Source organism: Neophocaena asiaeorientalis, unplaced genomic scaffold (assembly GCF_003031525.2).
Source record: "Neophocaena asiaeorientalis asiaeorientalis breed wild unplaced genomic scaffold, Neophocaena_asiaeorientalis_V1.1 scaffold150, whole genome shotgun sequence".
Lineage (NCBI taxonomy): Eukaryota > Metazoa > Chordata > Mammalia > Artiodactyla > Phocoenidae > Neophocaena > Neophocaena asiaeorientalis.
In genome coordinates, this window is record NW_020176571.1 from 2,434,134 (window position 1) to 2,459,424 (window position 25,291).

Here is a 25,291-nt window from a genome sequence, read left to right on the forward strand (position 1 = left end):
ATTGCACATGTTACACATTTTGTATTGATAGTTGTCCCGCAGTTCTTGGACAGTCCATCCTGTTCTGTTTTGTTTTGTTTTCCTCAGTCTTTTTTCTCTTTACTTTTCAGTTTTGGAAGTTTCTATCATCACATGCTCAAGCTCAGAGATCCTTTCCTTGGCATGTCCAGTCTATTCATGAGCCCATCAAAGGCATCCTTCATCTCTGTTACAGTGGTTTTGATCTCCAGCATTTCTTTTTCATTCTTTCTTAGAATTAAGATCTTTCTCCTTACATCACCCATCTGCTTTTGCATGGTCTACTTTTCCCATTAAAGCTCTTAGCATATTAATCGTAGATTTTTAAATTCCTGGTCTAATACAGGATGGCTAGAATGGCCTGGAGTTGGGTATTTCCCTTCCCCCAGGTACGTCAGGCTCTGGTAAAATACCTTTTCCTTAGGACAGACCTTGTTAAGAAGAACAGAGTGCTCTGGCACATTTCAAAGTGGTCCTTTCCCTTCTCCCTGCCAGAAGCATACGGGTATTTTCCTCCAGTGTTCACTGTAGGTGAATGAGGACCTGGTAGAGCTCCAGGAAGTAAAAACACAGAAGTGTAACCTCCCACCCCCATGACTGGGCACCCGTGAAGTTTTGGGGGTTTTTTATTTCTTTTATTGAGACTTCATTGGCATAAAGTGTACAACATGTTGATTTCATACATTTATATGTTGCAATATGATTACCACCATAGTGTTCGCTAACAGCTCTATCACGTCACATACTTGTGGTGGGAACAATTATGATCGAGTCTCTTAGCAACTTGGAAGTTTATAATTCAGTATTGTTGACCATAATCACTATGCTATGCGTTAGCTCTCCCCCCTGAAGTTTTCAACTCTCAGGCTTGTCCACACCGAGCCTCCAGCAAGTTGTCAATTACAGGTTAGGTTTTCCTACCCTGGCACTGGTTCCTATGGAGCTTGTGGCTCCACTATGTTTTGTTTTTAAATTAACTATATTTGAGTATAATTTATATACAATAAAATGTATCCATTTTAAGTAAACAGTTGTATGAGTGCTGACAAACATATATGCCGGTATAACCTCCACCCCTTTGCCTGGATTATTCAGCTTCCTGGATGGTCTAGCATGCAGCTGGGGCTGAGAACCACTGCTCTGTCATTCTCTGTGGCCAGCCAAGGGCTTGGGACTCCCAACTCTGAGGTTATTCACTTATTTCTGGGTCTTGGTTTCTTCACATCTCTTGCTCCTGGATGGAACCTCTGTGAGCACCACCCACCACAAGAGTACCTAAATATTTGCTGATTCCTGATGTTATAGAATCCAGCTCAAAGTGGACACAAAATTTCCTTAAATGGTCACCTCAGCTATCTCTCACATATCTGTTGAGCCTGTAGTCATTTCCCATAGCTGGCTCCTCCCTCCGCATCTCTCGATTTTAGCCACCCTTGGACTGTAAGGACCTCTTTCCTCTCCCTGCCCATCTTCCCTGGGGAATGCAGCCACCTCTGCTCCCATCAGGGCGTGAGGAAGAGCCTGGCCTGGCCCTCTGTCTTCATCGTCCCTCACCTCCATTTATCTAAGTTCTCCGCATCATTTATGTCCCAGTTCAAATCCCACCTCCACCACAAAGCCTTCCTCCCCCAGCTAGATTTTTTCTCTTACCTGTACCAGGCACTTGAGCACATAATCATGCTCCAGGTTCCCTTAGCACTCACCTTGTACTAGTTATTCCAAACAATCAAATTCAATTAAACAAATATGGAATCAGCTGAGGGCTTTCTTTGAAGAAGGCATAATGCTAGGTTCTGGGCAATACCAGAACTAAGACCCAAAACAGACATGGTTCCTGCCCTCACATGACAGACTCTAAACAAAAGTAATAAGCTTGGGCTTCCCTGGTGGCGCAGTGGTTGAGAGTCCACCTGCCGATGCAGGGGACACGGGTTCGTGCCCTGGTCTGGGAAGGTCCCACATGCCGCGGAGCGGCTGGGCCCGTGAGCCATGGCCTCTGAGCCTGCGCGTCCGGAGCCTGTGCTCCACAACGGGAGAGGCCACAACAGTGAGAGGCCCGTGAACCCGAAAAAAAAAAAAAAAAGTAATAAGCTTTACCCAAGGTGAGGGGGTTTCTGGGCACTGGGGAGAACAAGCCAAGGGGATGTCCTATTTCTGATGCACACATCTGTCTATGCAAGAACACCATAGCTCCTGCAATACCAACAGGGTGGGGTTCACACTTCTCTGTACCTGCTGCAGCTCTCACACACCGAATTACCAAATGTTCATTGACTGGACCTGAACTCACAGAACAGGTACTGTTGGACAGGTATGGGGTCATCACAGGGGGTAATTTAGCATCCTCCAACACTAAGCTTTTTTTTTTTTTTTTTTCCATTTTCTCCTCTTTCCTTTCCTGCTCACTGTCTTTCCTTCCCTGTTCCTTGTCCCATTTCCAGGCTTCCCTGGCCTAATCCTGGACCAGCCTGGGGCCCAGGGGCATCCTGGTCATTGCTCAGCTGTGTACTCCCTTCCTCTTCATGGCCGTTTATTTCTTAGCTCATCCCACGCGGAGAGAAACCGCAGCCCTAAGGTGGTCTACCTTGGCTACTCATTAGAATCACCTGGAAAGCTGATGCTTGGCCCTCATCCACCCCCCAACCTAACTGACTGACTTGCGGTGAGGTCTTGGTAAGGACAGTCCTTCAAGTTCCCCAGGTGTTTCAAATGTGCAGCCAGATTGAGAACCACTGGGACAGACTAAGGATTTCAAAGCCTTCCCCTTCTCAGCTGAGGGTGATGGTGCCTCCCCAGAGATAACCACAGAACTTGGCGTGGGCCAACAGAACAGTATCGCTCACGCTGGGGGTGGGCTAAAGACAGGACTTTGCATCTCTAGCATCTCAGCTCCGGAATGGATGTCATGGCAAAGTTGAAGCCAGCTCCCCCGGAGAAGGCAGGAAGAAGAGAGTTTTATTAACAGAGGAATGCTGAGAGCAAGAAGGCAGACTGCCTGGTGCTCTCCGTGGGGCAGAGGGAAGATCAGAGGAGGTACTACCTGAGAAGGAGCTGACACAGCATTATTTCTCAGTAAGTGTCAGCTTTCACACTGAAACAGTGCTTTTATATTCAAATTATTTGCACAAGAAGGAACACCAAGTAAAATGAGTTCCATTTATCAGATTTGGAAGTAGAAGTTTACAGAGATTAAGTAACCTTCCTGCCTTTATATCCTCCACCCAACCCCACAGGCCAACTGACTGCGAAATCAACCCATGTAATGGCTAGGATGTCCGCACTCAAACTTGACTGCAAAGATGACTCGCCAAAAAACCCTGAACAAGGTAAGTAACCTCTCTGAACTTCAGTTTTCTCACCCGTAAAGTGGCATCTATATAAAGGCTCCCATCCCCCCAAGAGCCATTGTGAAGATTGAATGAGCTCCTTGCAAAGTACACACGGTGGGCTGTTATTACAATAGCTCTGCACTAGCACCCCTCACCTGCCAGGTAATAACTGATTGACCTGTCCCTCTTATGCTTACCTAAGCCCCCCAAAGGCCATTTTTCTGTAGTTTGTAAACTCCCTGTATTTTTTAAATTACTTTTTAAAAGAATTATATCATACATATAAAAGGATACAGATGAATGGTTTAAAGAATAACACCTGGACTTCCCTGGTGGCGCAGTGGTTAAGAATCCGCCTGCCAATGCAGGGGACACGGGTTCGAGCCCTGGTCCAAGAAGATCCCACATGCCGTGGAGCAACTAAGCCCGTGCGCCACAACTACTGAGCCTGCGCTCTAGAGCCCACGAGCCACAACTACTGGGCCCACGTGCCACAACTACTGAAGCCCACGCGCCTAGAGCCCGTGCTCCGCAACAAGAGAAGCCACCGCAATGAGAAGCCCGTGCACCACAACCAAGAGTAGCCTCCGCTCATGGCAACTAGAGAAAGTCCGCACACAGCAGCGAAGACCCAACTCAGCCAAAAATAAATAAACAAATAAACTTATTTTTTAAAAACAAAGAATAACACTTGTGTGCCCATCAGTCTGCCTAAGAAGTAGACATAATCAATTCCTTTGAAGCCTCTTGCATCTCTGTCCAATCTCATTCCCATCTCTCTCCCCCAAAATAACACCTTCCTGAACTGCTTCCTTGATCTTTTTTTTGAAGGTCAAAATCTTTAATTTTTGCCAATATGACGGTGGGAAAAATGGTATCTTTTTGTTGTTGTTGTTTTTTCCTTGATTTTCTTTTCACCAAAAACAGATTGAGTCCCAGCAACTACTTTTCATCTTTGTATCCCCAGAACATTGAACTTCACAGTATTCAATAAATATCGGATAAATGAAGAAATGTCCTAGCAGAACTAGAACCACAACTGGGTTTTTTTTTGTTTTGTTTTGTTTTGTTTTTGCGGTACGCGGCCCTCTCACTGTTGTGGCCTCTCCCGTTGCGGAGCACAGGTTCCGGACGCGCAGGCTCAGCAGCCATGGCTCACGGGCCCAGCCGCTCTGCGGCACGTGGGATCTTCCCGGACCGGGGCACGAACCCGTGTCCGCTGCATCGGCAGGCGGACTCTCAACCACTGCACCACCAGGGAAGCCCACAACTGGTTTTTTTTAATTCTCATCTGCTTAACCTTGGGCAAGCTTCTCTAGTCTTCAGTCTCCTCACCTGTAAAAGGTGAGGACAGTTTCCATGCTCCCTGGGTCCCCTTCCAGCACAAATCTACGACTAACCCAGGAGCTGTCTCCTGGGGCTAGGACTTGGCATGCTGGAGAATGATGTCACAGCCTCCAACAGGTGTGTCCTGACCCCCTGGCGGTCTTCGCGTGGGTGACACAGGTGCCAGTACCAACCCCTTGAGTTCCCGGGGCAGCAGAACCCTAGGGCTGGCTGTCTCCAACCACAAATATGCTTATCTCTTTACCTCCATATGTGATGCAAATACCTTCTTCCATCACTTTTGATGTGTGCCAAGAGGAAAAAGGTTGAGAGAAACGATATTAGACTTAGCTTGGTGGTGAGCGGGAGGCTGGATTTAGCCCATAAACCCAGGACAGTCTGGGGATTCTGTCTCTTCTCCATGTTGCCCCAGCTGCCCCACGATGGGGGTACCCTATCAGTAGTTTCCGGGGTACAGAGCCACCTCGAAAGAGAACGAGGACTGAGCTATCTTCATGCAAGAAGGGAAAAGGAAGACTTGGAGAAAGCAGGTCCCACCCAGGTTCAAGGCCCCACCCCCTGTGCAGAGGAACCCTTGTCCCCCCAGGCCATCCTGCAGCTGGGACAGAGGCAGGAATGTGTTCCCGAGAGCAGACCTGGAGGGCCGGGCCCAGGGCTCTCGGCGGGCAGCCCAGCCCCACTGCCAGGCAGCCACAGCTGTTGGCAGGGAGGCCCCAGGTCTAAAATTAGCCTCCTGCTCTCCACCCAGGCAGCTCCACGCTCCCTCTGCCAGATGGGCCCTGCGGTGAGGTAATGGGAGCCTGGGAGCCTCAGGACAGCAAGGGGGCAGGGACCACAGCACAGAGCAGAGTCCCGCTTCCCCCGCAGGGTCAGCCTCGGGCTGGGGGACCGGGAACAGAAGCATGTGCGTGTGGAAGCTCAGCTTCTCCTCCACGTCTGCACCTCTGGGAACACGCTGTCCTGTTCTGAGCTCAAAGTCCAGCAAGGAAAGGGACACACCCTCTCCTGAGAGCTTAAATGTGCCAGGGCCTCAATGGCCACCACGGCCTTGTGGGGTCAGGACCATCATTCCCATCACAGAGAGCATGGGGACACTCACCGAGTCAGGTGACCTGAGCCGGGGACCCTGGGAGGGAGAATCCAGAAGTGCCCGCCCCCTTCTTTGGGAGGGGCATCTCCTCCAGGAGGGGCACCTTTTGAGGCAGAGCCCGAGCCCATGGCTCCCTGACCCCTACCTCCAAGCCCCCCAGCTTCTGACGGTCTGGTCAGGAAGCCTGTGGCTGCAGCTGCGAAAATAAGAGGCCGATCCCGGGCAGCAGGCCTGCCTCTGGGGGCTGAGCACACAGAGGGCTGCCCAGGGGCAGGGAGGGACAGCGTGGAGGCTCCGGGCGGGGGACTGCTCAGAAATGCAGAGGAGTAGGAGGGCTACAAGGAAGATGACCGTGGTCACCAGGGGCTGTGAAATGCCTCCAAGGTCACCGAGCCTCTCCAGCCAAAGGCTTCCGAGACCATCGCCCCCAGGCCCATTACCCAGGGCTCATCCAGCCTCACCCCTCCCTCACCAACCCCACCTGGGGAGACTGTCCTCCCACCCCCAGGTGAGTGGGGGAGGGGAAGGTGGGGGACGGCCACTGTCTCGCCAGTAAGAGCTGGACCCAGTGCCCAACTCCCACTTCTGCCTGCCTGGGAAGGCAGGGTCACACGGCTAGGAAGGGAGTAGAGAAGGGCTCTGAGTCCGGCACCTTCTCGCTTCCAATGTTTCTCCAGCCACCTCCAGCTCAGAATCCTCAGAGCTGATGCAAACACTGCTTCCTCTGCGAACAATGTCAGAGCCAGAGAGCACCTCAAGGACCAAGGAGCGAAGCCTGCTCCATTTGCAAATAAGGAAGCTGAGGCCCACAGGGCAGAAGTGACTTGTTCAAAGTCACAAAGCCAGTTCAGATCAGAACCAAGACTGGAACCCAGGTCCCCTGACTCCAGCCCAGGGTCCCTTCCCCTAACACTGCGCTGAAAAGAAAGCCCAGATGCTCCGGTTCTGTAATATGGCTTCTCCTCTCCTCCTTCTGCTAGGACAGGCCTCAGTCGATCAGCCAGCTCACCAGTGACCTCCTCCTGCTTGGCCAAGCACGCCAGGCCTCCCTTTGGGACCTCTCACCCGCACCTGACCCCGCTGCTCATCTCTTCCCTAGCAGCACGACTTCTCCTCCACGTTTCCTTCACGGTTCGTTCTGTCTCCCTCGTTGGCTGGCTGTGGACAGCCAAAGGCCCCCGCAGGTGCAGCCCCTTCTGCTGAAGACCAGATTCCACATCCCACTCCCCCATTCCAGCTCTGGCAGCCCAGGGAACATCCATCAGCTGGTGGAGGGGAGGGCTCTGGGCAGGACAGGACAGTGACACCCTTAAGGCACAGCCGTGAACCCAAAGGCCCTGCGCAGATGCTGAGCTGCCCAGGGGAGAGCCTGGACCACAGACTGCAGCCCGCTGAGCTCCTGAGCCATCCGCATCTCTCTCCTGTTCTGAGAGTCGGAACCCTTCAGTGGGTCTCACGGGTTTGTCTATGCCGGCACCTCTTGCCTGCCCTCTCTAATAAAGGAGCAGCCCTAGCTGCTGTCTTCCCCATGAACTCCAGGATTCAGCATGCAAATGGTCCCCCACCCACAGGCTCTGGCCGAGGACACCCTCCCAGACAGGTGGAAATGACTGATCTTCCTTCGGGAAAAGGGGCAGCAGCCTCTAATCCCAAAGTATGCCGGCAGCCTGACTGGGTCCAAGTTCCCAGGAAGAAGGTTCCACGTGAAACAAGGGCCACTGTGCTCCCCAGGCATCCATGCGTCCCTCACGTGACTGGTTCCTGAAAGCCCTGCCAGCTGGGGAAAGTGTTCACCACCCTGGGAGTTTCCAAACCTTCTCAGAGACATAAAGGAGCAGAAAAGTATAGAAAAACAACTCCTTCTTGAGAATTTTTTTTTCTTGGTTTTAGAAGAAACAACTTTGGGGTTTTCTTCTGCCTTTCAGGCTTCCCGACATCTAAATATACCAAGCGTAATCATTTATTGTACAAACCAAGTTATGTACAATATATGTTTATCTTGCTAAACTAAGAGAAAACTACTTTGGATCTGTAAGGGGTGCCAAAAGTATTTCATAGTTGTTTCCCTAAAAATATTACAGTATATTTTCATTTCCCAGAAATCGAACCCCCCCCTAATTTTTACATGAGCAAGTACCTTGGGCAGTTTATACCCATTTCTTTTTCTCAAAGTGGTAAATATCAACTTCCAATTTAATAGCTCCTGCTTCCGTAAATGTTTCCCTGCAACAGACAGGTGGTATTTCCTAAGTAGTATAATTAAAGCTTCACTATTGTAGAATGTTATTTATGCAAATATTTTTCTAATTTTCATGGATCAGAGCAAAATTGAATTCTTATTCAACATGCTAAATCAAGCTTTAATATTATTTTTTCCACCTCCTCTCTGAACTCTTCCAAACACGTTCTGAACCCACTTATTGCTGTCTACCTGCAATTTTTCTTCAATTTGTCATCCATTTCATCTTTTACCCCCAAAAAGAATTGCCACTTACAGACTTCCATAATCCTAGTACTAGGATTATGAAAACATCAGCCCTCATCCCCTTGTATCCTTCTACAGAGAAGAAGGAGAAAATAACATTTTTCACAATTTGTTACATGTTTTCCTACCAAAGGGTTTCATGATTCACGTGTTCCTGGATTCTTCTGATTTAAAATCAACTTTGTCGCAGTGAACACTGTGGTACGTCTCTTTTTGAATGATGGTTCTCTCAGGGTATGTGTCCAGTAGTGGGATGGCTGGGTCATGTGGTAGTTCTATTTTTAGCTGTGTAAGGAACCTCCATACTGTTCTCCATAGTGGTTGTAAGCAATTATACTCCAATAAAGATCTATTCACTCAATCAATCAATCAGCTTTGTCTATTGCTATTCCCCATCCCTCCTCAACTCAAGGAGGTAAGACAGGAAATCGTAACTCCATGCGCTTTTTTTTTTTTTTTAAGGTCTATGCTTCTTTAGCAGAATGGGCTCTGGTTTTTTTTGTTTTTTTTTTTTTCGGTACGCAGGCCTCTCACTGCCGTGGCCTCTCCCGTTGCAGAACACAGGCTCCAGACGCGCAGGCCCAGCGGCCATGGCTCACGGGCCCAGCCGCTCCGCGGCATGTGGGATCTTCCCGGACCGGGGCACGAACCCGTGTCCCCTGCATCGGCAGGCAGATTCTCAACCACTGCGCCACCAGGGAAGCCCAAAATGGGCTCTGTTTTGAGGATGGGAGGGTGCAAGGGACAAAGGGACCTGCTGGATGAGGACTGTCACGTCTTGGCCGCCCTTTGCAATATGAGAATTCAACATCAATAAGAACTTCCTTGCAGGTGACCTTCAGCTATCAGTGCACTATCAGTGCCGAGTGTCGCTGGAGAAATTTCAGAAAACCCACAGATCAGCCCAACAGCAGCTGAGTTGGACACATGATCCACCCCCAGCTAAATGGCAATAATTTCAGCTAGGTAACTGGCAAGATAAATAGATGTGAGAACCAGTCATATGCATACTTAGTACACATCAGGGAAAAAGGACCATGTGAATCTCAGACATTAAAAGGAAGCTTCTCAGCAAACAGAAAGGGATGGTGAGAGCACTGCGTGGGCACTGGGAGTCCTGGGCCCAGCATTGCTCCCTGGGCAGGTGCTGAAAACACTCTCCGCCTTAAATCCTTCACTGGTAAAATCAGAAGGCTGCGCAAACACTGCACTTTAAGAGGCAACTCCAGTCAACTTGTAGCGACAGCCTGGAGAGCTGTGTTGAGAGTCTGCAACTGGGCTCAAGGAAGAGAATTTCACGTTCTACTGGAGATGCCTGCCACTGACCTGGAATAAGAAAGGCAGGTATTTCCCATCTCAGAATTTTAAAATCTCTGCGCTCCGTTCCTATCCTAGGATTCTTTATGATATGGGAGAGAAAGCACCCAAAAAACAATCAAAAGAGAGACAAAGGGGCTTTACAAGCTGATTAAGTGATAATCAAGAATAATAGCTAACATTCATTCAACAGGAACTGTACCAGGAACTGTTGTAAGTGCTTTATATGTGTTACTCCACTTAATTATCATGATGAAACCCAGTGAGGTAGGTACCACTATTAATAATTGCATTTTACAGATAAGGAACCAGGACACATTGATACTCAGTCACCTGCTCACAGATTGAAACTCAGGTAGTCTGACTTCTGAGCAAGCTAGGAAGGAAAGGAGGCAGGGAGGGGAGGAAGGGAGGGAGGGAGGGAAGAGAGGGAGGGAGGGAGAAAGGGAAGAGTAAAGACACTGGCAGGTGGCGTGGAGGACACCACAGCAACCTCAGAAGTTAAGGCAGAAGGGCTGGCAGTGTCCACACAGGGGAAATGCAGGCCCAGCGAAGGCTGTGCGGGCTGAATTCTATCAACTCCATGAGTGCTCGTGGGGAGGGTGAAGCAAACTGCCGTGACCGGACACTTGGGAGCCACCTCTGGCTTCTCTGACAACCTACGCTGGAGTTCACAAGACCAACCCAGACGAAGGAGGCATCAAAGAAGATGCCAGCTGTGAGTTTCAGATAGTTCAACAGACGTTCCAGAGAGGGTGAGGTCAGCTGGCACAGAAACAACGAGGAAGGCTTCAGGCAAGGGATGAGGCCGACAGGATGGGCAGGGGCGTGAACGGCAGGCAGAAGGGTACCATGAGCCTGCAGGGCAGCGGTGAAGAGTTTGAGGAAGACCAGCCCGAGGGACAGGAGACCCCAGCTCCGGCTCCCCATGGCGGGAAGCGACGGTGAAGCTACTGCTCTCTGGACGGTCACTCCCAGAGTCTATGCGCGCTCCTCTGCATCTCCTAGCAGCCGGACTGCTTCCTGGCTCTTTGTTCCCCTCCCCACCACCGCAACTAGGGTAGAGGGATTTAATTGGGAGGATGTCCCCAAGTCAACCAAACTCTGAGAATTTACCATGTGCAGGTATCGGGCAAGGCACTCAGGCAGAGTTCTCAACTACGGATCCACGGAGGGGTGTCAGGGGCCTGTGCACCTTCCCAGAATATTATGCAAAATATGAGGGGGGAGGCAAATTTCTGGGGAGAGGGTCGCCAGTTTCCTCATCAGATTCTTACAAGTGTACACAAGCCACAAAAGGTTAAAAATCTCTGCACCAGGGAGACCAAGGGGGAAGTGCCCAGGTCCGGCACTCAAGAAATGCAATCTCGTGGGGGAAGACAGACAAACAGAAATAACCCAGGCAAGGCAGCCTCTGAGAAGTACCCTAACGGAGTACAAAAAAGCAGAGTGAGGGTGGGGGGCAGAGATTCATTCCAACGGGGATGCCCACAGGATGTGCTCCCCACACCCCAGTTTTGGGATCCAAGTTTGCAGTGAAGAAAAAACAGACGTTACAGTTAAGTCCCCTACGTATGAACCTTCAAGTTGCGAAATTTCAAAGATACAAACGTGCAGTCCGTCAATGTCAAGCGTGAGTGAAATTGCAGCTTCCTCCGTCTCCTGTTGCTGATGACCCTTCAGCTCTACCATCTCCCACCTCCTCTCCCTCCTCCAGTCAGTAACCCTTCCTGCCTGTTCACTCGGTGCCAGCCCCTGTGTGCCAGCTGTCGTGCTGGACTACTGTATCTTTCAAGGAAATGTACTGTAAGATCAAAAATGTTTTAATTTGGGGGTTTATTTGTTTTTATGTATTAGTTGTGTGAAAAGTGTTATGAACCTATCGCAGTACAGCTCTATATAGCCGATTGTGTTAGTTGGATACCTAGGCTAACTCTGTTGGACTTAGGAACAAACCGGACTTACAAATGTGCTCTCAGAACGGAACTCGTTCGTATGTAGGGGGCTTGCTGTATTACTTCTCCCCAAGCCTAGCCAGAGCCCCTGGCCAGAGCCCTGGCTCAGGTACTCCCAGCAGGAAACCAAGAGTGGGAGGCCAACCCTATCCCCCCAAGAAGGAGGGGGAAGGAGGACACTGCTCCAGGACTATGGGAGGTGGCAGGAAGATACCTTCCTAAAAACCAGCGCTGACCCTGGTCCACCCGTCCCCCCTCTGCCAGCTCCCATCCTCTGAATTCCTGGGGTGCTTGTGGCACTGACCCTCGGGAGCCCCTCACTCTCCCGGCCTCAATTCTCCCACCCTCCGTCCAAAACCTTTATGCCATCACCTGTTTCATTCTCTCCCAAGACCTCACCGCCATCTGAAATTCTCATCTCTTTGTTGAAGTGTTCATTACCTGTCTTGTCCTCATGAAATGTAAGCTCCATGACAGCAAAGCCCTGAAATGTCTGGTTCCCTTCTCCATCCCTAATACCTACAACACTGCCTAGCATGTACGCACACTCACTACATATTTGGTGAATGAGTGTCTGTCTCCTGTCCCTTTGTATGTATTCTCTTGAAGGACCAGCACGGCATCCACGTCCCAGAGGAAAGTGTAAGAAGAAACAGAGGCACTTTCTTCCCCAGAGACCACTTCTGAGATACTGGGTGTGCAAGGCAGCCCTTAATTTAAATGATTACGGCAGAGCATAGCCAGAGGACCACGTGTGAAGCTCAGAACTTCAGTATCCTATCACCTTCTGCATCAACAATACTGCCAAAGTGTCACATGTTTCTCTGACAGGTCTCAGCTTTCCTGTCACCCTCCTCAGCTAGGCACTCATCGCCCACACCTTAGGTCACTGCAGTGACCACCTAGGTGGCCTGTGTCACCAAACCATCTTACGAACCTCCAGCAGCTTCATCTGCCAATAATCACTGTTCCTAGGACATAAAAGGTGTCCACAGACTTCCCTGCTGGTTCAGCGGTAAAGAATCCACCTTCCAATGCAGGGGATGTGGGCTTGATCCCTGGTCGGGGAACTAAGATCCCACATGCCGCGGAGCCACTAAGCCCATGTGCCACAACTACTGAGCTGGCGCACCTCACACAAGAGCCCGCGTGCCGCAAACTACAGAGCCCACACTCTCTGGAGCCCGTGCGCCACAACAAGAGAGAAGCCCAGGTGCTGCAACGAAGACCCCGCAAGCCACAACTAAAGACCCGACGCAGCCAAAAAAAGTAAATAAAATAAATTTTAAAATAAATAAAGAACTGCTTTTAAAAAAAAGAAAAAAAAGGTGTCCAGTAAGTGTCTGAAGAATTAAAGCATGAATCCGTGGATGAAAATAAGAAACACTGCCTTCATCATATAAAATCCCTGCTTTCAAAAATCTATGTTGCAATACAACAAACCAGCGAATATAACAAAAAAGAAATAGACTCCCAGATAAAGAGAACAACCTAGTGGCTACCTGTTGGGAGAGGGAAGGGGGGAGGGGCAATAAAGGGGTAGGGGGTTAACAGATACAAACTACTATGTATAATAAAAATCAGGGGCTTCCCTGGTGGCGCAGTGGTTGAGAGTCCGCCTGCCAATGCAGGGGACACAGGTTCGTGCCCCGGTCCGGGAAGATCCCACATGCCGCGGAGCGGCTGGGCCCGTGAGCCATGGCCGCTGAGCCTGCGCGTCCGGAGCCTGTGCTCCGCAACGGGAGAGGCCACAGCAGTGAGAGGCCCGCATACCGCAAAAAAAAAAAAAAATCAGCTACAGTGATATATTGAACAACACGGGGAATACAGTCAATATTTTATAATAACTATGAATGGAGTATAGCCTTTAAGAACTGTGAATCACAACAGACTCACAGACTTAGAGAACAGACTTAAGATACCAGAGGGGAAAAGGTGGGGCGGAGGGATAGTTAGGAAGTTTGGGATTGACGTGTACACAAGGCTATATTTAAAATGGATAACCAACAGGGACCTACTGTGGAGCACAGGGAACTCTGCTCAATATTCTGTAGCAACCTAACTGGGAAAAGAATTGGAAAAAGAACAGATACATGTTTATGTATAACTGAATCACTTTGCTGTACATCTGAAACTAATACAACATTGTTAATCAACTAGACTCCAATATGAAATAAAAAGTTAAAAAAAGTGTGAATCATTACATTGGACACCTGTAACTTATATAATATTGTACATCAATTGTACTGCAATTAAAAAAAAGAAATTTAAAAAATTCTATATCGCTCTCTACCAAGTCCAAATGCGCAGCACCCTGGCACTCGAGGCTCTGCAATCACGTCACAACCACCCTTCCAATTTCATCTCCTTCACCCTGTGGGAGCCTCTGTCCTCAGGATCTGACTTCCCTAAACTTTTAGTTAGCTTATGCTAGACACCCCCTCCAAATAGCCACCTTTGCTTAGACACACACACACCCCAATAACAACAGAATCTTGGAGCTGGAGGAGGTCTTAAAAACTGAAGCCATAATATGTGTATGTATAGCTGATTCACTTTATTATAAAGCAGAAACTAACACACCATTGTAAAGCAATTACACTCCAATAAAGATGTTAAAAAATAAATAAATAAAAAGAAAAAACTTCAAGCCAGAGCTCTTCTTTTGGGGAAATACAGCAGAACACTAAGAAATGCTGCATAAAATTTGACAAAGTTCTTATTTACATAGCTAAGGGCTCCATAAAGTAAGGGCCATCTCCAGGGGTCAAAAAATGAAGATGTGAACATTGGTGCAGCTCTAGATAACATACTAGGCAAAATTAATTTTAGAGTATTAAAAACAGAACAATTTTTAAAAAGGAACCAAATCTGAAGTAGAACCAAGTAAAACTTACAGATATGAAAAATACAGTCATTGAATCAAAAGAAAAAATGGGGTAGATGCCTCTGCCTCGATGTCCCTCCCTAATTTTCTACCCCTTCTTTGTGCCTGTGCAGCTTGCCTGCCTTCTGTTGCTGGAAGCTCTTCACCCGAGATGTGCTCTCAGCCTCTCCCTTTTCCCAGCCCTCTGCTCAGCTGAAATAAAGAAGCAGAACCAGGAACTGAGAATTCACCCCGACACTCTGTGCCTGGCTCCTGGGGAAGCCTCCCAAGTCCTCACTGCGCCCCCCTGCCCCGAATCTTTGGCTAAGAGGTGGTGGTGAGAGGTCCAGAGATCAGCTGGCGGGCGAGGGGGCTGTGCGTGTGCACAGGCCTGCACACATCCATTTGGACCCCGGTTGGCAGGAAGGGTGGAAAGGAGAGGATCAAGGGATTTGTAAGAAGATCTCAGCAGAGGCCTTTAATCTTTGAAGCAACTGCTTGAATGGAGGCCACATTGTCAGGGATGACCTTGGAGGCCAAATAGCCAGAAGCGCTGGGATAACTGCCACCCCTGCGCCAGGCAACTGAGTCTTGAAAGACGGGAGCCCAAAGTCCAAAGATGGACTGGCCCCTTGGCCCCTCTGTGACACGGTAGTGGCTCCAAAACAGACCCGGAAACAAGCATCCCATTGAATGGAAGACTGCGAAACTGAAGCCCTCAAAAGAAACAGGACCTGTGCAAGCACCCGCGATAAATCAGCTTCAGAGCTTGGATTAAAACAGAGATAAAGCCCAGTGTTTCTGCCTCTGAGACCCAGAAGTCCTCCGAGTATACTCAGGGACACGCAGTAGAGCGACAGGCTACGTTGCCCAACTGCTGAACTTTGGTGCCCTGGTCCGTTGCCAAATGGCTCTCATTCTCCACAAAACCCTTGACTTCTAACTCACCCCTCCCCATCAGTGCAGATCTGTGTCTGGGGTGCAGACAGAAAGATGGAGGATGGAAAAGAGTCTTGTGGCAGAATGCGCGTGTGGTGGCAGGTGCGGGCGTGGATGGCCTGGAGACGGACCAGGCACAGCTGTGTCACGGGCCAAGAAGCTGGAGAGACAGTGGCAAGAGGGCCAGCTGAGGAATGCATCCCCATACTCCTGCCTGCCAGCCTTTTTCTAATTTTTACCAGATTGTAAACTCTGAAGGGGAAGAGATGGGAGCCAACTCTCTCCTAGCTCCTGACACGTGCTAGGCTTATGTTCAGTCTAACTGGGCACTTCACATGTGCAAGGCTGGCTAAATCTTATCGAATCGAATCATAAGAAAAGCTCCACAGGGAGGTCATATAACCCCATTACCCAGATGAAGCATCTGAGGCTTGAAAACGAATAAGTACTTTATACAAAGTCCTGCAGCTGGTGAGAAATAAAGCTTGGATTTGAACCCTGCCCTGTCTTTAAATTCCATGAGTTTTTCCAGGAATCAATGCTTTTTATCCCACTCAGTCCCCCACAAAAAAGTAAATGCTCCATAAACATTTTACATAAGTTTTAAAATAAATCACCTCTGCAGCCATTCAAGATTTGCAAAATAAAAAAGAATCGAAAACTACACATCACTCAATTTCCTGGCTTTACTGCACTTCGCAGATATTGCATTTTTTTTTTTAATTCAAACAGAAAGTCACAAAAATTATAATCATCCTCACCAGTTCACTCAGTCCCATGTAATTAATTTTTTTTCATCTTGATCTTTTGTTGGCACTTTTATGAACTCATCAGTTTTCCATTAGAGTTCTGAAAATGCTTATTCATTCAGTTCAGCAGTATGGTCAGTTACCAGAAACCTGTACTTGTCAGTCTTTTCCATGAATTCCTTGAAGGTAAAAACCCTTTTATAGGCACATTTTTGCAAAAGCACCAGAGTACACCCAGAACTGTCTGTAAATGACAAAAGACTTAAAAATGACCACGGTTAAAGATTTGATGAAAGTTCATAATAATGCAATTGACAAGGAAATTTAGTTATTTCTGAGATATACATTTTAAAATAATAACTAGAATTATGACTTATAACATTATACCAGAACATATAAGACTTTTAGGAATTTCCTGTAATGTTTGAAACATTTACATTAACATATTTCCATACGAAAGTTTAGTATTAGTTTCTTTTTTAATTTATTTTTTTATACAGCAGGTTCTTATTAGTCATCAATTTTATACACATCAGTGTATACATGTCAATACCAATCGCCCAGTTCAGATACTGAATTTTTCACAAATTGAAGGTTTGTGGCAACCCTGCGTTGAGTGTCGAGCAAGTCTATCAGCACCATTTTTCCAACAGCCTTTGCTCAGTTCGTGTCTCTGTGTCGCATTTTGGTAATTCCCACACTATTTCAAATTTTTTCATTATTATTCTCTTTGTTATGGTGATCTGTGATCATTGATGTTACTTACTTTTTTTAATGATGTTACTATTACAAAAAGATTATGACTCACTGAAGGCTCAGATGATGGTTAGCATTTTTTTAACCAATAAATTATTTTTTCCCGAATTCGACCAATAAAGTATTTTTGAATGAAGGTATGTAGATTTTTTTTTTTAGACATAATGCTACTCCACACTTAATTGACTACAGTATAGTGTGAACATAACTGTTATATGCACTGGGAAACCAAAACATTTGTGTGACCCTCTTGCAATATTCACTTTATTGTGGAGGTCTGGAACTGAACCCACAGTGTCTCCCAGGTCTGCCTCTATAAAATCCATGGTTTGTCTGGAATATCATTTCTCTATTCCCACCCCCACCTTTCCTTCTCCTTTTCCCACCTTGGGCCCTCTTCCCAGGTCTTGGTGCCATAAAGCACAATTCCACCCGCAATGGCTTATGGGATCTTAGTTCCCCAACCAGGGATCGAACCTGGGCCCTGGCAGTGAAAGTCCTAACCAGGGAATTCCCAAAAACACAGTTTAAAAGAAGAGAAGAAATGGGTAGGAGGCAGGTAACACCTCTTCCCCTGGCCTGTTTTCTCATCTGTTGGTAAATGGGCTGGACGGCTCATGTTCGTGACTTTCTATACCCAGAAGCCACAGCTTTTCACACTCCTGGTCCCCCCACTGGCCTGGGGGGAGGTTAGAAGCCCAAAGGACAAACTTGAGGTTCCTGGCCTTCCTGGCCAGTCCCCTCGGTTGTTTTATTAGTATTGTCAGGGGTGCCCCAAGCTTTATTAAATTTTCCTTACATTTATGTCATTGTTTCCAATGACAGTGGCTCAGGCCCCAGCATGTCAGTAAATTCCAAGCTTTTGATGTCCGCTTCACACATAAGGAGGTGAGAATTTATTTTTGAATGTCATTCAATTTTTCAATACCTAAATAGACTAAAAACAAAAACATCAGGAAAATAATAATTCATGTTTTGGGGGGGTTTTAATCTAGAATTCTTTCCAGAATCCAGCATCTGGTTATCACAGCTATTATATTTTATTATTTTTTTTTATTTTTGCGGTACGCGGACCTCTCACCGCTGTGGCCTCTCCCGTTGCGGAGCACAGGCTCAGCGGCCATGGCTCACGGGCCCAGCCGCTCCGCGGCATGTGGGATCTTCCCGGACCGGGGCACGAACCCGTGTCCCCTGCATCGGCAGGCGGACTCTCAACCACTGCGCCACCAGGGAAGCCCCTATACTTTATTTTTTCTTTTCAAGAATCTCTAGGTCAGAGTAGTGGGATTATAGGTGACTGTCAGTTTCTTCTTCATACTTTTATATACACCAGAGCACTTTTATTGATTTCTTTATGCCTTGATTTGGTCCAGAAAAAGTTAAAGCGGCTTGCAAGTACCACAGAATATAAGATGACATAAACTAACAGTAGTTGTGGGAAAGAAAGAAAAAGATAGAGGAATAAAATTGGTACCAAAGTGCAAATCATAAATGAACCAAATGAACTTTTTTCCAAATGAACCAAAAACTGAATTCTAAAGCTTTCTAGTAACCAACACAAAGGGAGAAACCTGTGTGGTTATATAATTTACATGGCCAATAAAAATGAAAACAAACGGATTGCTCAAGAGAGCAGAGCTAGTTCTAATATCAAGATCAGAAGAAAAGTTCTCATCACAAGAAAAAAAATTGTAATCATGTGAGATGATGGATGTTAACTAAACTTACTGTGGTGATCATTTTGCAATGTATACAAATATCACATCATTATGTTGTACACTTCAGTATGTCAATTATATCTCTAAAACTGGGGAAAAAAAAAATAAAGACCAGAAGAAACGTTTCTGGAAGGTTCTCAAACACAGGATAAGCAATGACTCTCAATCCCATCCTTGGAGAATGTCACAGGGCTATACCTCATAGCACTTAGGTCCTGGGTCTTGCCCCTCCTTATGTTATTGGATCAGTTGTACTAGGTGCCTCATGCACAAAAAGGTAATTTTATAGGGGTTAATGTGGTCCAGATACACAGCCATTATCTGGTATAATGAACGTGTTGTTTTTATAATCACAAAGAAATATTATTTTAAAATAAATCACATACTGTGTGATTCCATTTCCATAAGGTATAGAAATAGACTATATTAATCTATGCTCATGGTAGTGACAGAAATCGCTGGTACCATTCTGTTTCTTCATCGGGGTGTTCGTTACAAGGCTATGCTCAGTTTGTGGAGATTCATCAAGCTGTACCCTTACACGTGCACTTTTCTGTACATACTCCCATGGGAATTTCCTGGTGGTCCAGTGGTTAGGATTCCGGGCTTTCAATGCCAGGGGCCCAGGTTCGATCCCTAGTCAGGGAACTAAGATCCCACAAGCCACGTGGGGCGGCCAAAAAAAAAGAAACCAAACCAAACAAAAAAACCCAACAAACAAAAAAAGGTACTTCCATGAAAAGTAAAACAAAAAAAAACAGGGACCACATGGACAATTTGCATGCTTATTTTCTACAAAAGTTGGTCAATGGTAAAAAAAATTTTTAAGTTTAGCATAAGAAGTAAATTACATACTAAAATATCACAGAGATTAAAAAAAATATTCATTTTTGCTCATCTCATGGATACTTCTAACACTGAAAGCAGTGCTTGTTGGAACCTAAGAGTCTGTAAAAATTTAATCTATCCGTCATGCTTTGCTCAAATGTATAATATATTCAGCCCGGGACCCTTTATATATACCCCATCCAAAGTACTCTCACCCCTTCCAGTAGTACTTTTTATATCAGGTAACATATAAATCTATTAATTGTGGATCACAAGGTCAAAGGAGGGTTGTCTGAAAGCTCAGAACATATGCTTGGCCTAGCTGAGACCTCATCATCCTCGGACAGAAGGAAGCGTGCTCGTGGAAATTAAAAGGGTAGGATTTGAGAGCGGTGGAACTCGGTAGAGAAGCAGACGGTCAGCGGCCAACTGCAAGAACAGCCTCCAGGCCCCCTTCCAAAGCAAACTCTGCTCTGGCGGCTGCTCTGCTCCGCTCCATAAAGCCCAGCCCAGGCTCTGGGGCCTGGAAAACTACTGCAGTGCGCCACCAGCCACTCCTAAAGCCAGCACAGAAGTGACTGCTTCAAAGGCCTCATGCTGCAAAGCAGTCAGAACCGTGCGGGGCATCTGGACATCTCCCAGGACAGGGGCGGCCGGCAGCCCAGTCACCACGGAGCAGGAGATCGGGGCCTCAGCCCACACGAGGGTCCCTGGGTGACAGCAGGATAGCAGGGCCGGCTGTGCTGCTGGGATTCTGCGGCCACGTCAGAAAGGACTAGAGAGACCAGGAAAGGAGAGGCCAAGGCTGGGTGAGGGCCCCTGTCCTCACACCCTGTGGTCCTGGTGCAGACGGCGCTGGTCCAAAGGAAACACACTTTTAATAGGAAAAGCAGTGATGGCTTAATTCTTATCCATCGCATTTGTGTTTAAAGGCTATTGCTGTTTATATGTATTATGGTACGAGGAACAAGAATTCCTAGGTTCTATTCTTGGATCCTTCACTGATAAGCCAAGTATCTGCCAGTGAAAACATCAGGTGCTTGGAAATTCAGAGCTTTCCATCCATAACCAGAAGGTATTTGAGTGCCCAGTATTTGCCCTGAATTGATTACTGACTTGAAGTTCCATGCAGCAGCCGGGTGGCCAGAATGGCAGCATAAAGAGAGGTAAGTAGGACAGAGGAAAAGGAGCCAGAGGCTCCATGGGAAAGAGGGGCAGCCCAGCCAGGGCGACATAAGACAGGGTCCCGGGCCCAAGGGGCCCACGAAGCAGCTGTGCTTCCCTCCACACTTGCCTCTGCTCTGAGGCTCAGCTCTAAGCCACAGCCTTCCCGCTCTGCCCACACATCTGTCTCATCTGTTTTTCCCTCTCTCCTGGCCTGCGTCTCAGATTACCGTTCTGCCCTGAGCTACCTCTGTCACTGGAGGGTTTGTCTCCCTTCCAAATCGGAATGTCTGTGGTGACCCCAGGAGCCACGGGGCCCGCCTGACATCTGTGGCTATGCCACCGCAGCCCACTCGGAGTCACTTAGGAATCGCAGGGGCCAGCCGGACAGATGTGTTATAAGTTTCAGGCTTGGAAACACCTTTGGGGTTTAGCAGGTACACTGGACACTTAAATGGGGACATTGCAGACCCAGCCTTGTGAGATGTGGAAAGAGGCTGGTATGCACCACCATTCGGCCCTGGCTCTGTGGCCAGCTGTGATCGCCTGGTTCCAGCACCAAGTTGGTCTCAGCAGTAGGTCAATTATAGAGCAAAGAACCTAGAAACCATTTTAGTCCAGACCTCTGCCCTCAGGCAGGACGTAGCTAATCCAGTCTGAACAAATGGGTATAGCTCATTAAAAGCTGCCAGGACGGGGTCTTTAACTTCCAACAATAGTCTGTGCCCGGGGCTGCCCTCAGCCAGTACACACCGGTACACCTGTGCCAGTTCTCAAAATACTGGAACACTTATGAACGTGTTGGTATATAGTGACTGCCCCAGGCCCTCTGAGTGTCCCACTAGAGCCCTGACCTGTCCTCAGGAGAGCTCCATGACCCAGCAGCTAAAGACTAATGCCAGCCACAGTAAGGAACCTTCCGCCCCATCCCAGCACCACCATCCATACCAAAGTACAGTATGGTTAAACAATTTTACTATTTCCCTATCCATTCTACAACACTACCTTATTCTAAAACTTTCGACTGCTTTCTCTTATCTACTGAATAAATGCCACCCTTTAAGGTTGTTATTCAAAGTGTTTCATACTATGGCACCATCCCCTATCCTCCTTCACACCCTCTGCTTCACCAAACCCAGATGCTCAACATTTCCAAACACTAACTTGTCCTTGACTATTGGTCTTGGCTTCTGCTGCCCTCTCTGCCTGGAACAGCTTTCTCTTTCTGCATCCACTAAAGTCTTACCAACTCCTCAAGATCTCCTGAAATGTCACCACTTCCATGAAATATTAGTTGAAAGAGCCGTGTCCCATTTCCAGAAGTGTCACAGCAACGTGTAGGTTCTACCTCTGTAAAACTTAACGGTTGTCTCCTATCACGATCATTCTCATATACGCACCTAAACTCCCCTCCTAGAGGGAAAGCTGTGAGAGGCAGAAACCATAACAGAGTCATCACCACATCTAAGTGACCGAGCACAATGCCCTGCTCGAGCTACGTGCTAAACAAATATTTGTTGAAATGAGTGAGTATGAAGCCCGCGCACCTAGAGCCCGTGCTCCGCAGCAAGAGAAGCCACCGCAATGAGAAGCCCACGCACCGCAACTAGAGAAAGCCCACACGCAGCAACAAAGACCCAACGCAGCCAAAAATAAATAAATGAATAAATAAATTTATAAAAAATAATAATAAATAAATAAGTGCGTGAGTGAGTAAACAGCTCTCATTCTTTTGTCCAAGGGACCCATTCTTCTATCCGTGAACAGTTTCGGTGGCTTCTCCCTGAAGCTACTCCAAATGTGGTTGTATCTTTTTCTACAGATGGAGCCCAAATTGCATATCTCGCATCTCAAACTACGGGGTTATTCCATAAGAAGCAGGAAGCATGCTCCCTGTCATTACTTGACCACCCTGGAGTTTGTAACTACCAGCTCTCCATACATTTCTCCCAGCAGCAGATCAGGGAGGCAGTCACACAGGGACAGGCAAATGAAAGGTTCTTGGTAACGGAGGCTGGCCTTACAGATGACAGGAAGGCTGGTGGTGCAGTGAGCTGGCAGGGGCTGCTACAGAGAGGCAGAGTGGCTTGCTGGGGCTGGGGCTCTGGTTGCTGCTGTATGCCAGGGTGTGCGCGAGGGAAGGCTAGCAACGCTCTTCTTCCCGCTGTGCTTGCTAATCCCTCCTTCCCCACTCTCCCTCCCGAGGAATGGCTGGGAGTAAGACCTATAAGACAAGACAGGACTTTGATGCATGATGTCTGAGCTTCTTAAAAACAAAGGACGGGGGACCAGGAGCCAGAAAGCACAGCCACTGTCTAAATCTCATTCCAAAAGGAAATCAAGGAGAGTAGAATACAATGGGACAGCCCGGCATGACAAGCCACCCTGCCAGCAGGTGGGCTTCAGGGCTCTAGGAGGCTGAGAAGAAGATACGAGGGATCCATCAGTGCCCAGGCTTGGGCCCCCGTTAAAAACAACAGTTAGGGAAACAGAAAGCCAATTCTGGACTAGGAAGCTGAGGACATTCTTCTGGAGAAGGGTCCGTTTGGAAAAGGAAACAAAGAATAAGGAAACCCAGTCAGAAAGTGAAGATTCATCTAGAAGGGAAAAGAAACTGACCCAGGAATTGATGGCTAAGGATGAGACAGCCAATAGGAGACAGAGGTTGGGAGCCAGGTGTGAGATGATAATTATGGCAAACTGCTTCCAGTCTCTGAGGAGAAAGCTCACTTGGGGTAAAGAAAAAGTATGTTGCTGGGGGGTGAGGGAGGCGGATGGGAGGCCATTCATTTCAGGGTCACAAAGCAACTGCTCTGCTTTCTGGGTTTGGCCATACCGCAGCATGCGGGATCTTAGTTTCCTGACCACGAATGGAACCCGTGCCCCCTGCAGTAGACACGTGGAGTCCTAACCACTGGACCGCCAGGGAAGTCTCTCCTCTCTGGTTTTAATCTGTGCGGTGGACTCCACTGGCTACCAGGTTAACAAGACGGTGGCCAAGGAGGAGAGAAGGGACATCCCTCCCAGGGCCTCCCACCCACCCACACTCCACCTGGGCTCACCCACGGGGGACTCTCTGAGTGGCCGTGGTACGGAAGAGTAGATATACTCTGTCTTTCAGAGGAGCGAGCAAGGTCTGGGGAGCTGAGGGAAGGCAGACTGGTCTTCGTAAGGAAGAGCTCTTCCTACTTGAGACCTGTGGACCTGACTTCGGAATACCCTTCCTCGTGGCGTGCTGGGCTCCCTGACCCTGGAAATGCTCAGGCGGGGAGATCACACAATCGTAATGTTCACATTGAAAGGGACCAACTCCCTCCTTCTACCTGAGAAGCTGCCATTTGCGCCTGGATTTCCCAACTAGTTAGCGTCAGAACCAGGAATGGAAGCCCAGTCTCCAAACACACAGCCAGAAATATTTCAGCAGCCACAGAGTGAGAGGTTCCGCCATAAATACCCATCTCTGTCCTGAACCAGCTCAATTACTGACCCTAGTAATTCCCTGTCTTTGGCCACAAGAGGAGGCAAAGCACCACACCCAGCCCTGGGCAGAACAGCTGACACAAGAACTTAGAGCATCTTCTCACCAGAGTTTCATCAGTCGTCCCTTAGTTTTCCTGAAAGGGGGAACGTTTATAATTCCATACGTTGTCTGGAATTATAAACCTCCCCCCTTCAGGATTGGGAAGGGCACCTAGTAGTTCTGGGAGTTTCTCTTTTTTCCAACTATTGCAGCGACCTTTTACACAGTGCCTGACACTTCGGAGGTTTTACTTCACTCTGTCAATAGTAAACTGAAAATCACCTCGGACAGAAGTAAAAAGAGAAAGAGAGCATCCCCTCCGTTTTCCTAGGAGGAAACTGAGACAGAAAAATTAAGTGGCTCTGGCTCCGTGGAAAAAGAGAAGCAGGAATCTACCCACCGCCCGGTCCACTGAGCTGCCCTGAGCAGGGTATGGGGGTTCAGCTCATTCCGCAGGGTTCCCGAGGGGGGCTGCAGACAACCCGCTGGGGGTGGAGGGTGGCCAGGACCAGGAGAGGGGACCGCTCGAGGGAGGTGGGAAACTTGCAGGAAGAGGAAGGGGCTGGGAGGGGAGTGGCCTGTGGGAAGAGGGGGAGGCGAGTGGCTCACGGCGGTATCGTTAAAATAATGGACCCCCCCCCCCCGAAACCGCCGCAGGGGAGCAAACGGAGCGAGCCACGGAGAAGGCGGGTAGCAAAGTTTGGGTCGCGCAGACCGGAGCGAGCGGCCTGGTGGAGGCGGCCGAAGGCGCCCCAGACACGGACCTCAGCCCACGTCGACGCGTTTCTCTGGTACCGGGTCTGCGAGCCGAGTGCGGCCAGGGGTGGCCCCCAGGCTCCCCCGGCTTCCCTCCCGCGGGGCGCCCGGCACCTGGAGACCCAGCGAGGTGGAGACCGGGTCTGAGATGGGGGGTGGGTCCCCCCTGAGGCGGGAGCCGCCGGCCCTGCCCCCTCCCTGCGGCGCGCCTGCCGCGGCCCCGGCGCTACTCACTCCGGTTCAGGGGGTTCCCGCCGACCTGGGCCGACGCCGCCAATTCCAGATAAAGAGTCCAGAGCCCCACGGACACCACGGCGAGCAGCAGCAGCAGCCGGAAGCGCCTCCGCAGCAGCTTGACCGGGCGCAGCAGCAGCAGCAGCAGCCGCGCGGCCCGGGGGCCCCCCATGGCGCTGCGCCCCTGGCCCCGGCCCGGCCCCAGCCGGCTCTCAGCGCC

General features: G+C 48.7%; 1 protein-coding gene across 2 annotated transcripts in view; it reads right to left on the reverse strand.

The window, feature by feature from the left end:
• B4GALNT3 (beta-1,4-N-acetyl-galactosaminyltransferase 3) overlaps positions 1-25,243 on the reverse strand; it is a 93,142-nt gene extending 67,899 nt beyond the window's left edge. For both annotated transcript variants that reach the window (XM_024732995.1, XM_024732994.1), the window contains exon 1: positions 25,072-25,243. In XM_024732995.1, coding sequence (XP_024588763.1) covers positions 25,072-25,243 — 172 coding nt within the window. The remainder of the gene's footprint in view (positions 1-25,071) is intronic.
• Positions 25,244-25,291: the final 48 nt, after the last annotated feature.